General features: G+C 42.8%; 1 protein-coding gene across 8 annotated transcripts in view; it reads right to left on the bottom strand.

Annotated features, from left to right (window-relative positions):
- The window catches only part of LLGL2 (LLGL scribble cell polarity complex component 2), a 70,521-nt gene that overhangs the window by 30,256 nt on the left and 26,198 nt on the right, over positions 1–14,067 (bottom strand). For all 8 annotated transcript variants that reach the window (XM_035104469.3, XM_088661559.1, XM_035104468.3 and 5 more), the window contains 7 exons: positions 11,028–11,125; positions 9,017–9,098; positions 5,651–5,769; positions 4,576–4,734; positions 2,116–2,278; positions 1,327–1,459; positions 187–241 (listed from right to left, as the gene is read on the bottom strand). In XM_035104469.3, the coding sequence (XP_034960360.2) occupies positions 187–241; positions 1,327–1,459; positions 2,116–2,278; positions 4,576–4,734; positions 5,651–5,769; positions 9,017–9,098; positions 11,028–11,125 (809 nt within the window). The remainder of the gene's footprint in view (positions 1–186; positions 242–1,326; positions 1,460–2,115; positions 2,279–4,575; positions 4,735–5,650; positions 5,770–9,016; positions 9,099–11,027; positions 11,126–14,067) is intronic.

The following is a 14,067-nucleotide window of genomic DNA, read 5'->3' as shown; positions in this document are numbered from 1 at the left end:
ATTTCTAACCTCCCTTCCATTATGTGGATCAGCTTTCAGTGTTCAGATTATAAAGAGAGGACTTTTGCTGACACCTCAGTCAGCTGCAGAATTTCTAGCAAGCAGCAGCTCAGCTCTTGTTACTAAAAGGTCACTCTAGAATCTCAGGAGAATGGGCAGCATTGTAATATCTGCCAAAGTACCTACCCGTTCTTCGTTGTTTGCCAGTAAATCTTGCAGATGGCCTTGCAAGGAAAAGGACCTAGAAGGGCAGATTTTTAAAGAAGATGCCATGTTTTAAATACATGCTTATTATTTTATTATACTGTTGTCCATTTATTATTTCTTTAGATATCGCTACCTGTGAAGCACCGCAAAGCAATTTCACAATGCAATAAACAGATATAAAAACAATTGCACATATAAAAACCGTTTCAAATCCAAGACAATTATTTTAGTCAAAAATCCACATGACTGAAAGTAGCTGGAGAATCTTTTAGTTTTATCATTTAACCTGACATGGCATGACAGCACGCCCCTGATTTTCCCAAATAAAGGAGAAGGTGTTCATTACATAACTTTATCCTGACAACCTCGTCTTGCTATCCACAAAGACAGTGCAATCAGAAGCACCATGAATACCCATGTAATGCAAGTTGTTTATGTTTTTATGTTTAGAGAGCCAGTGTGGTGTAGTGGTTAAGAGCGGTGGACTCATATTCTGGTGAACCGGGCTCGCGTCTCCACTCCTCCACATGCAGCTGCTGGGTGACCATGGGCTAGTCACACTTCTCTAAAGTCTCCCAGCCCCACTCACCTCATAGAGTGTTTGTTGTGGGAGAGGAAGGGAAAGGAGAATGTTAGCCGCTTGGAGACTCCTTAGGGTAGTGATAAAGTGGGATATCAAATCCAAACTTCTTCTTCTTCTTTGAATCAAACGCTAGAGAAACTACTTGTACTAAAAACACACCAGTCACTCACTAAAGACAGCCCTAACAGTAGAAAGCCAACTATTTCCCACTGGCTCCTGCAGCTCCAATGTTTGGAAAGCCACCACCACTTTAGCAAGACTTTGATCCTCAGATGCCATCACCCACCCAGGGCACTGCTCCAATTCAGTGGAGCTCTAATTAAGGCCTACACAAAATATTGGCATATATTGTGGCCTGCCCAAATGCATAACAATTCTCTTGTTTTTGCCGCCTCAGGCAGGCACAATTCAGATGTCTGAGCCTCAAGCGGGCGGCATTCAGCTTGGTGGGTGTTGTAAAGACTTGCTGCTCGGAACGCACGTCAAATCATGTACGGTTCCGAAGACATAAACTGCCAGCCCCTACCCATACTGACCGTAAGGCACTTTGCTTTCTATGGGCTCTGGCTGCCTATCATCACTTGAGACAGGCCACTGGGCATAACTCCCGTCATAATGGCAGCTGATGATATGGCGGCCGTTCCTCTGCCAGAAGAGGTTTTCCAGTTGCTAGGGAGAAACAGCAAACAAAAGTTCAAAGGTCTCATCACCACTGCGGTCCAATTCAGAAGAAACACCCCACCAAGAACTGTGTGTGTTCTGCTAGTCACAGATTTCGAGCACCTGACCATCATGAGGATGGGATTGCATGCAAGTCTCAGAGAATGGAAATAAGTTTCTTAGCCCTCGTGGTTACAAGGGAACAAATGAAAAACCTGTGCTTACAGTACCCTGATGAAGGGTCAGAAACTAAAAGGTGGCCTCTGGCAAGCCTGACTTAAAGCTTATTCCAAACATAGAACTGGATTTGGAGAGGGGTGGTATGTGCAGTTTATACACAGTTATGGATGCAATCTTATTCTGAGGACTAAAGATCCGTAGCCTAGGGGCTAACTTCATGTGTATCAGCTCAGGGTGACTTTGTGTAAATGAACCCTGCAGGGTTAAGCATCCACGTCCCGGGTATGTCTCTTCCACACCAGCATTAAAAAATGGTTCCAGGAGCCCATTACAACATGCTACATAGAAGACATAATTAATTGCTCAAGTAAGCTTCCCTGTTCTGTTTTCCTATACGGAATTCCCCCTGCACCTTGCTGTTTATTCCAGGAGTGAAAAGCTTTCCTGGCTGCAACTCACAGCCCCAGAAGGTATTAGTACTGTACCTGATTGCCAAGGAAATGGTGTGTCGCTTTGTTATTTATCAAGTCCCAGAGGACAATGAGGCCCTTGCTGTAGCCAATCAATATCTGATTGGGGTTCTGGGGATGTTCCCGTATGGCTTCCACCAATTCAAGGGACCTTCTGTTGAGGTACTCCTCTGGCACACTGCGAAGAAATGCGGAGAAAAAAAGGTTATGAACTATTATGAATGCCAATGAAGCCACCAATATATGGAAGGATAGAAACAGTTGGGAATTCTCCTTTGCACTATCATGTCAGGGGTCAATTTGGACATCCTGGAAAATAGCCTGGCTAAAACCACCTGCTTGAAGATTCATAGCCTCCACCCTAACTATGCTGCCCTAACCTCTATATGTGCCACTGCAGCCCAGTGGCACCTGAGAATTCATTTTTTATTCCATTTATTAACTGCTTCCCATAAAAGATCTTGATGCCATTTCCGACCAACTCCTCGTTCCTTGTGATTCTTCCATAGAAGCACCGAAATCTCCAGTCAATGCAATTGTTTCCCATGTCCTGAGTCACTGTTGTTACAATTAAATAATTCTATTCATTCTGGTTTTTTCCTTAAGCGACAGAAGTGTCAATTTGACTTATACGGACAACACTGCTGTAGCTCAACCTGGTACTTTCCTGGTGGTGTCGGACTCCAAACTCCCAACATCCTTAGCCAGTATTGCCAACGGTCAGAGATTATGGGAGTTGCAGACCGCAACATTTGGACAGCACTAGGTTGGGGAAGGGTACCACAATTATTATGAAGTATTTAAAAGGCAGTCACAACTAATGTACAGTGGTACCTCGGTTTTCGAACGTAATCCGTTCCGGAAGACTGTTTGAGTTCTGAAACGTTTGAAAACCGAAAACTCAATATGGAAGCCTCAGTACGGAAAACTCAATACGGAAGCCACGTGACATGTTCAAATTCCAAGGCACATTCGAAAACTGAAGCATTTACTTCTGGGTTTACAGCGTTCAAGTTCTGAAACGTTCGTCAACGGAGACAAGGTACCACTGTATTTAAATTATTAAAGGGTGAAAGCTGAATCCTGAAAATACTGAAAACAAAAACAAGCTCCTCAACCTTACTTGGACTTTTACACTCCCCTCCTGGCGCCACACCCACAGTGGGAAATTTTAAAAAATGCCCTCAAACCACTGGGGGGGGAAGGGCTGAGTACAGCTCCTGGTTACCTATGAAGCTCAGTCTGCCAGGAGAAAGAGACGTGCTCATCCACACCAACAAACCAGCATAGAACACTGGAATTGAGCTACTGCCGTGTAACCAAAACGACATGCAAGTCCCAGGAACAAGAAAGAGTTCGAGTCAGACCATGTAGGCAGGAACTTGAATACATTTCCAGAGCAACCATGGAGGTGGCACTAAGACTACTACTTCAGGTTAATATGTTAAGATAACCAGCGTTCAAAGGTCTTGCAGGATTTTTACCCTCATGGTAACATATGCATAACTAGAGATGTGACGGCCCGGAAAAAAATCCGGAAAAATTCAGGGGGGAAACGGGGTTTTTTCCTGAAGCCTGTTTTGTTTTTTTCCAAAAAAAGAAAGAAAAAAATAGATTATGGAATGTTTTATTTTAACACGATGAATAAAATATTTTAAGATAAGGGGTTCAAATATTTTATAAATCATTTTTTAAAAATATGTATGGTATCAGATTATTCTAATTTCTGTGAGGACAAGCATGTCCTAGGTTAAAAAAGTGAGCTCTCCAATGCAAGAACATTTCTTCCTTTAGGAGGTGCTGTTGTCACCAGAAAAGAAAAAGGTTTCAGTTTTGTTTTTGCATACATGTGGTATGCATTGGTTCTGTTCCTCTTCACTGGGCCTCAAAGCACTGGAAGAAAATATAGAGCAACAAAAAGGGTCTGAAAGTATATGTGCTGTCGTGGCAAACAGAGAAGTGTTATGAAAGAAAAAAAGAAATGAAAATATTTTAAACATTAAATGCTGTAAAACAGTCTTTAAAAAGTGAAATAAACCAATTTAAGCATATAGTAGTAGCTAAAGTGGTTAACAGACCACGCACATCAGTGTGAGGTCTCATGGGCAAAACATGGGAGGTAGAGTAAGCATGTTGCATAGCAAACAGTGATGAATGGCACGTTAAATTTCAGTTCCTGTTTGGATACACTATATTTTTAATACGCTAGTTGTGATAATTTTATGCCCATTAAAATTGTCCATAGTTATATTTTATGTTTCTAAAGTAACAAAATGACTTTCAAACTGGAAAAGAAAAAAGCAGTGCTAATGTAGCATTTTTTACAATTTTTCCGAAAATTTCCATTTCCCCCCGAGCTTCAAAATTTCCAGAAATTTTCCGAGCTTCAAAATTTCCAGAAATTTTACATCTCTATGTATAACACAACACCCCAAAATCACCACTAAGGAGCGCAACTCCAGTGTCTCATTTTACCGTTGCAGCACAACATCTGGACTGATGGTCCGGTCTTCTAGCACTCTGAAAGATGGGATCTCCACCACAAAGACATTGCCACTCTCAGTGCCAAGATAAAGAAGTTCCTGCGAGGAGTGTGCGAGGATTGCTGTTACCTGGGTAGCACTTGGAGGGGAACTGTAAGTGGAAGGGAAAAGAGATCCTGGTAAATTACAGCTTAGTGAAATTAGTTGCCCAGGCAGCTTGTATATACTGTAATACAAAGCAGATACTTGATCCAACAGCTGCTTGTAAGGGCTTCGGAAATCATTACTCAAGACCAGATATTTAAGAATAAATTCTCATCCCACAATTCTCGGGGGGGGGGGGGGAGGACATATGATACAAAAAGGGCTAATGCATACTATTAGTGTGGGAACAGAAACTTGCTAGTAAGCTGTCCCACAGCTCTACAGGAGCAAACAATTTATTCAATTTAATCAATCAATAGAATATTTTAAGCAGGGTTTAAAGGGAAAACAAATGAACAGGTTGTGTACTAAACATTTTATAAGTGCACACTCAAACTTCAAGCTAACCAGCGAATAATTTTGTGCAACAAAATATGCAGCAATCCCCCCCCCCATTTTTTTCAATGGCATTGAACCTTTTCACCAAGCACACAAACCCCTGGCTAGGATCAGACGTCTCTTTGCCCTTTGCTCACTCAAGATTCTCTCCCTCCCTTAATTGAACCAAACTATAGTTGCTTGGTTCAGATGTAACAGCAAACTATGGCTTGCTCAAAGATGTATGGAAGAACTCAGTTCCATTAAGTCAGAGGAAAGCACAAATCTACATTCCTAATCCCTGCACAACATGAAGGATGGAGAATATTACTTCTGAATAAACCCTTAGTTTGTAGAAAGCCATGTAACACACACGCACGCAACCTTTCTTCCCAAACTAGAAATGAGAAACAGGCTTTCCAGAGCGCACAGAACTTGTAACAAAGCAGGCATTTGCTTAAACAATAAAAACAAAACAAAAAGCTGTGTTCATCAGAATGCATCTCCTGGCCCAATTCTGATGGAGAAATAAGTATCCCAGTTACCCAGGAGGTCCTCGGAGTGTGAAATGTCTTTCTTCCTGCAGCTCAGACATATTGCTGTGGGACTGTTTCAGGGTCCATAAATGCAGGCTGTTATCATCTAGCAATGTCAACAAGCGGCACTGAAAGTTAGACACACAAAAGGAGGAATGAGCAAGCATCTGAGCAGTACAGAGTGCAGCAACATTTCAAGAGGCACATTATGCAGTAGTTATGTTTATTAAGCCACTTCAAGAATGAAGTTTTAGCTGTCAGAAGAGTTTGTACTAGTCCTATTAATGTGAAGGTATTTGATAGAAATAAACACATCTGACAAAGTAAGCATGAGACCACAAAACTGATGCTACAGAGCTCCGGTGGTTTTTTGCTTCAAGAGACTCAATAGGGAATCAATAGAAACAGGTAGCCCATTTCAGCACAGGACCAGGAGATATTAAACCCCTATATAGGGTAAGGTCCTTATGGAGGGACTCTACGGTAAGACAGCACCTTGCAAGCAAAGCTAAATCAAAATGTCAAAACAATCTTCAATATTTTTGCAGTTTGGATTCTAATGTCAAAATCATATCCAGACATTTGGCATAGAGGTTTCAGGTTTTTATGTAACTTTGTAAATTATATTATTTATATGTCCTATACTGGTAAGTTATATGCTTAGATTGTTGTATGCTTAAATATTGTTTAAATAAAATTATTTAAAATATTACTTCAGAACCCTGTGTGACATGAAAGTGCAACTGGTATCTCCTTCTGTCCATTCAAGAGGATGCTTTAACTGAATGTTGGATGCTATTGCAAAATCAATTTCAGATGCTGATATAGTGAATTTCCTCTGAACATCCAGCACATATTTGATGTGAGAATTTTCAGAGGAGAACTGACGAGAAGGACAGGGGAGGCGACTAATTTAAGCCCCAATAAATATCACAATCATACAAATCAACTGAACATGTATACTTAATTGCTTATTCTAGTTGAAAATGAGTCTCTTTGTAATGCACTACTTCATCAGCAATTGGCCTATTCCACCTTCTCCAATCAGGACCTTTATGCCTTCATCTGTGCTGATTCTCTATGTTTGGAAATACTACCTCCATCTCTTATATTTAAGTCACTCCTTTAGCGCCTCTCCAACTCCACTTTAGTAAAAGCTTTCCTGAGCCACAATACAATCAGCCACTACTTTCCATGACTCTCACACACCTTGGCCGCTATTTAAATCAACCTCCTGTTCCCCAGAGCAAACTCCAGGCAGTGGCAAGGCTGGGCATCTGCCAGGGCCCAAGAGACCATCGTTACTACTTTCCACAGAGTAAAGAAGCAGATCCAATGCAGTTTGGGAATTCTGTTTCCATGTCTTGCTTCTTTTAGGTCAGGGAGAGGGAGTACTGAGGATGCTGTGCTTGAAGAGCACCAAAATCTTTCAGTTGGCCCTGCCCTCTCTTTCTATTTTGTTCACTTAACACAGAGTCAAGTGCTCTATGTAGAGACTCAATCATTTCTGTGCTCTTTTGTCCTGTTAAAATTCTGCACTTCACGTCCCAGAGGAGTACCTGTTCAATTGTCAGCTTTGCTGGCAATTTCTGAAGTACCTGTTCTGAAGTGTCTGAAGTACCTGTTCAATTGTCAGCTTTGCTGGGCTAATAATTTGAACTCCTTGTAGCGCTGAGTGAAAAACACATCCCCACCCTGTTTAGGAGCGAGTGGCTCCTATTCTGTGACTCTCTTTCTCACCTTGCATTCTTTTCACCTGACTTCATCCTAAAGGAGTGGTGCCCCAGAATATTTGTTACAAGCCCAACCCTGGCCAATATTTAAGTATTTAAAATCAAGCACTGTCTGCTGAAGCTACACCTAGTAGAGCAGGTAACAGTTCCCATGAGTATTCTGCGTTATTGCTCATTCAAAATGTCCTCTCTTTCTGCGATTCCATTAAGGCATGAAGATCAGCCCAGGCTTGGCAAATGAATAAGGCAGCATGCTAAAATAAAAATGCTCACAAACACAGAATTCTTCCTTCCTAATCTTAGAGGCAAAACCCTTTTAAATAATTTGAAGGTTCTTCTAACATTGCAGGGTAATTGGGAGTTTGTACTCATGAAAATGTGCTTCCTAAACATCAGTTTCGGGGAGAGTCAGCCAGCTGAGTTACAACTTTTATGAAATTACTTTGTTAATAAAGTAGAAGGGGTCCCTTTATACTCACATCCACTTGTCCTAAATGGAGAGCCATCTCTCTGTACAAAAGTGCATGCAGGACAAATGCCAAAGCAGTAACCAAATTTCAAATCCTCTCCAGCATAATTAAAAGCTGTCTGGCCGCAGTAGGATTTGGGGCTTATTTTTATGAGCAAGAGTGACACAGCAGCATTCTTGAAATATATTCAGACTACTCCCAGTGGTCTAGAACCAAAATCAGGTTTGAGGCTGCTAAGTGCAGGGCTAGTTGATGTGCTCTCCTCCCTCGAGATGTTTGCCCCTTCAAGTATATCCAGTTTTTAAAATGAACACAAAAACGATCTTCAATCTACAAGCAATGCCACATGGTAGAGGCAGAGTCTATTAAAGTATATTGTAGGGAAAACAACCGAGTCCTATAATACTTTAAAGAACACATTTATTCCTGCATGAACCTACACTCTGGCCAACAAAAGCTTATGCCACAATAATTGCATTTATCATAAAGGATGCTGGTTGAATTGTGCACAGCAGTTCCCTGGCTCCAACATCGTTTTTCTTCTGCCTTTTATTCTAGGACTGCTGCAGATCGGAGATGGCACCCTGAAGGCTGGCTAAAATGACAAACAGCTTCTCAAAGTTCGTTTGTCCAGGCTCCCCTCGTCAGACACAGGATTCGAACCTTCACTACGGCAAGGTTATTTAAAGGCTTCCTTTAGGAATTCAATACAGCGCCCAAATAAGGGTCATGGGTGGCAAAGTTGTAAGCACTGCTAAGACGTTGATCCAACAAGCGACACGCCACCTGCACACAGCTCACGATGCCACTGGTCTGATTCGGCCAGGTTCTTATCAGTGCTGAGACAGGAGGCATAAACAGCTTTTGCCCTTGGATATTGAGGAATTGGGTAAGGAACTGCAGGCTGTTGGGGGAGGTGGGCTTCTATCCTCCATTTGCAATTACATCTACACATTCAAGAGTTTGCCAAGGTGCTCAAAAGTAGGAACAAGAATTAAAATGTTTAGTAGTTTTGGATCCCTTTGCCAAAAACATCATGGCATCTATCATGTTTTCACATTACAGAGGGCTAGTGAGTGAAGTCCATCTCAGTCCCCGAAACCCTAGAACAGACCCCAGAAAGTTGAAAACATATCTGATGTATGAAGCACAGAATTTAGAATTCTACTCACCTGGCCAGGAATGAAATGTATTTGCATGACAGTGTTGGTCTCTTCGTGCAAGCCCATGAACTCAACCCCTGGAGCGCCATAGCTGGATGACTGATTGAGGTCAATAGCATTTATGTGTACATTAATTTTTGCTGCCTTCGCTTTGTGGCAAATTAGTTCTATCCTAGAATAATTGTGATGTCTCCCCATAAAGCACTAGTATTAGGCTCAAGTTACCCCTGGTAATTTCCATCATCACTGCTTAGAAGAAGCAGACACCTATCTTCTGTTGCCTATGCTCTAGTAACATCTATTGCAATACATTATATCTGGGGCTGCCTCTGCATAGAGTTTGGAAAATTCAGATGGTGCAAAATTCAGTGGTCAGGATGCTCACTGGGGCAAGATGGCTTGAGCATATTACACTAACTGCAGTGGCCCAACTGCACTGGCTGCCAATTATTTTCCAGGCCCAATTCAAAGTGCCTTAAATGGCTCGGGACTGACTCACCACATATGAACTGACCTGGACCCTGCAATCATCACCTGAGGCCCTTCTTCATGTGCCCCCTTCCACAAGAGGTCTGGAGGGTGGCAACACGAGAACAGGCCTTTTCTGGGGTGGGCTCCCCATTTGTGGAATGCTCTCCCCAGGGAGGCTCATCTGGCGCCTTCGTTGCATATCTTTAGGAGCAAGGGAAAAAACCATTCCTCTTCTCCTAGGCCTTTGGCTAATTAAATGATCTATGGCCTTTTAAACCATGAGGGCTATTGTTTCATTTGTTAGTATGCTATGTATTTTATGTTTTTATATTGTAAACCACCCTATGATCCTCGGATGAAGGGCAGTATAGAAATTTAATAAATGAATAATAAGCAAATCGAGTGAAGACAACCATTTACTGTTGGCATAGACCAGGCTTCCTCAACCTTGGCCCTCCAGATGTTTTTGACCTACAAATCCCATGATCCCTAGCTGGCAGGAACAGTGGTCAGGGATGATGGGAATTGTAGTCTCAAAACATCTGGAGGGCTGAGGTTGAGGAAGCCTGGCATAGACTAAGAGGCAAGTGTACCACGCAACAAAGGCTTGCTGAAACATTTGCTAGTAACAGATAAGGAGACAAGAGTTGTCCGGGAACCCATTCTGAAATTCATTAGCCGATTACTGTATCACAGACAGACATCTACTTGATTTTAAATTGAAAAGTTGGGAGAGCCTGCTTATGCAGCACTTTTGGAAGTTGTGCAAGATGGAGTGACAGGAGCCCATCTATTCTTGTCTTCCGGGTGCTGCAATTCCATTTAAATCCATCATCAGGAGACAGATGGCCCAATGCTTGCTTGCAAGAGTCTTCCAGAGAGAAGTGTTGCCGGAAAATGGCAGTGTCATTGGAAAGCATTCAGATTGTCCCTCAGTGAAGGAGGAACAGTTCACTTCCCCTACCCTAGCTGGCTCAGCGCCACTAGAATTAGATTTGTGTTGATGTATATTCTGTACTGAAGCTGGATAAAAGGAAAGCACCTTCAAAGCACTTTGTTGCTTAGCCCAGTATTTTAGGACTACCTAGACAGGAAAGCCAAAGATTTATTTATGACTCAAAATTCAAACCACAAATATTGCACTGTGCTAAAAATGAACTCTTCCTCTGCGTCAGGATATTTAAAACAGACTTGGAATGTGGGTGATAAAGCTATTTATCTACAGGCACCACTTTCCACTAGACCAGATTAGCTCAAGAGTAGCTTCCACAACGATTTTAGTACATTTCACAAGAGCTGATCACCAGAGGCCCTCATTATCAGAGATGCAATTGAACGGATTATCTAGGTTCAAAACTTACATTAACGACAACCTACTAGGTAGTCTGAGAAAAGAAAGGAATATGGGGATAATGTGATTGTTAGGATTACTGATTTTACAAATGCAAAGCCCTTTGAAGGAAGCACCACATAAATACTACACACATTTTGGCATACCTACTGCTGCTGAAAAGCCATTATGCAGCTCAGAAATGAATGAAAAGGATACACTTTGATGGCTCCTGATCGGGTCCCGATAGCCATGAGATGGAGGAAAGAGCTGTAGCCCAGTGCGCTGGGCTGGTGCGGGAAGCCATGTTCAACAGTCTGTTGGGAATGGAAGCACAAAAGACATTTACTGCAGACAAAAAAGCAGCTGAGGCCAAATAATACTTACTTGCATCGGAGCAATCACTATTTTCCTTCCATCATTAATATACAGTGAAACTCGGAAAATTAGAATACCGTCAAAATGTGCATTTATTTCAGTAATGCAACTTAAAAGGTGAAACCAATATATGAGATAGATGCATGACATGCAAAGCAACATACGTATGTCAAGCCTTTATTTGTTGTAATTATAATTATTTGTCGTTAGGCGGGTCAATTATAAATGGAATGTAATTAATGAAATGTAATGGCGATGTTTATTTTTATTTTTTGTATTATTGTAACTATTTGTTTTATTACTGTGGAATTTCCAAAAGAAAGCATTTGTAAAAATTAAAAGAAAAATAGAAAATAATAAGTTACATTACTGAAATAAATGCACTTTTCGATGATATTCTAATTTTCTGAGTTTCACCTGTACCTCAATCGTGAAGTCAGACAATTATAGTCAAGATAAGGTACCTTTTCGGATTAAGTTTGGCAGAATCAGAAGGGGTTTACACCAAGAATTTTTACCTCTAGTTTTAGGGAACCCATTTTAAACCAGTTTTTAAAAGGTGTGCTGAACGGTACAGACTTTCAAAGGTTGCAATCCAACCACCACGGCTTCAGCATGAGCAGGAGAGAGATTGGTTTCCAAGTAACTTAGAGCTATTTCCTGTACTCTCATTTTCGCTTTGTTTATGTGAATCCATCTTCTCAGGCAGAAGAGAGTCTGCATTATTTGATAAAACAAAGCCGCAACCACCTTACATGGCACTTCCTCTGCTCTGTAAACACAGCTAGCCACAAAAGCTGACACCTATTTGTTGGAAGGTCTGCCGTTGCCATCTTACACAGAGTCAGATCAATAACCCACATAGCCCAGTCAAGCCTTCCTTGACAACAGCACCCCATAATTGCAATGTCTCAAGACAACAAAACAAGCACACAAAGATCCAGCTGCGTAGGAACAAACATTATGTTTTATTTCAGAAGCACCGTGAGGGTCTCCTTCTGAGGAAGCGGTCCTTTCAATGTAAACAGAAGCAGCTGGCCTTCTGAATATTGCCACACTCTTCTTTGCCGCTTGGTGCTTCAAAAGCTCTGTCTTCCCTGCTGCCAAAAGTCCTCTAACCAGAGACAGCAAGAACTGAACCCCAGATTGTGGCCTCCAAAGACATGCTTCACCACAGAACTATGACCTCACCCGGCATGGCATTTCTGAGAAGCCACCAATAAAACACATGCAGTGTTTCTTCCCTTCGTTTCTCAAAAGGAGCCCAAAGGCCACAAGGCAGCCAAACACTAAGACCACGCCTGAGGGACAGCAGCTATTTGAGTGCCAGAATAAAGTCAACATTTCCTCAGTAAAAATGTCAGCCTGGTACAGGAGAGGAGTAGCTGAGCAAGCACTGTAGACTTGAAGAGAAACTGACCCAGCGGTTTTCATTCAGGATCACTACAGGAAACTACAAGGCAGAGGTTTGACAGATCATCCCTGTGTGCAGGGATGAGGAACCTGCACACCCATCATTCCGTACTGGCTGGGGCTGATGGGAGTTGCTAGCGAAGGCGGAGGCCTTGAGTATCAAAGGCAGAGGTGGGGAACCCAGAGTCCTCCAAACGCTGTTGGACTGCAACTCCCAACACCCTTGACAACTGACCATGACTGCTGGGGCTGATGGGAGTCAAACAACATTATCTGGAGGGACAGCAAATTCTCCATCTCCAGCGCCTAAGAGGGGCACTGGTTCCATTTCAGTTTCCCATATACCACCTGAGCAGTCTAAGCCAAGCCCGAGCACAACTATGCCAGTTGGGAAGAGTCCATTTTCACCTCATTGCCTTCTTCAATAGGCTGTTCCCAGTACTGTAGCCAAGGATGCTACCGGTACCTTCAGGGCCGTCTTAGGCACCTTTGGCACCCTGGTGCCATGGTGCGACTGATCCCTCCGCCGCCCCCGCCCCCCCGTTTTCTAGCGTGACGGGCAGGCGGCCGGGATCAGCGCGCAGCGCGGCCGCTGAGGGTGCTGCTCCACGGTGGGCGGGCTTAGCGCGCAGCGCTTAGTGCTGCGTGGCGGAGCGGGCAGTGGGCGGGCGGGAGCAGCTGCGCCACCCAGCCTGACCGTAGAGCTGGCACTGGGTACCTTAAGAAGGGCTTGGGAATGTGGACTGGAGGAATGCCTCATCGCTACGGAGGACCTACGCTCTAACATCTCTGTTGTACTTTTGTCACAGTTCAAGAGCAGCAATGTGCTTCAGGCCCCCGTTCTGGTTTCCTGATCTCCTCGGCCTTGCTTTAGATTCACACACAAGAAAGCCCTGAACAGATTTTAAAGGTGCAAGAATATTGTCATCTGTGACAATTAAAAGACAGCTTTAGCAGTACAGAAAAAAACGTGTAATATTCTGATTGTTCATATATCCACATGCTAGTTTATAGACAAAGAAGCAAGCAAGCACAACTGCCAATCCCTTCCCCAAGTACTGTACTTGTTGTGCATGGCCTGTAAAACCCTGGCTTCCCTTTAAAAGGGGGGAAATGTTGAAGTTCAGCTGGAAAGAGGAAGGCAGTGACTCAGAAGTGAGATAATCCCACAGCATATTCTATCTAGAGGGCTACTAGGCATGCTAGTTTGCTGCAGCAAGCTGATCTGCAAGAGTCTTGTGACCCTTTAGAGATTCACGGTGCCTTAAGGTTTTGGAGACTAGAGCCCACTTACATGGTTAGTTGCATGAAGTGTTATCCTCTGTTGGCTTAGAGAGGCAGAAAAACATAAATAGTGAGGTCAAAAGATCATGTGTAGAGTTTGCAGTGTCTCCGTACAAAGCTCATCTCTGAACAGAACAAGCACAGTAACCATACAGAATTGCAGCTATTTGTGACAATAGATCTT

The sequence above is a fragment of the Zootoca vivipara genome, chromosome 2 (genome assembly GCF_965207765.1).
Source record: "Zootoca vivipara chromosome 2, rZooViv2.hap1.1, whole genome shotgun sequence".
Lineage (NCBI taxonomy): Eukaryota > Metazoa > Chordata > Lepidosauria > Squamata > Lacertidae > Zootoca > Zootoca vivipara.
The sequence above is the reverse complement of the archived record's forward strand: the minus strand, read 5'-3'. Positions and strand labels throughout refer to the sequence as shown.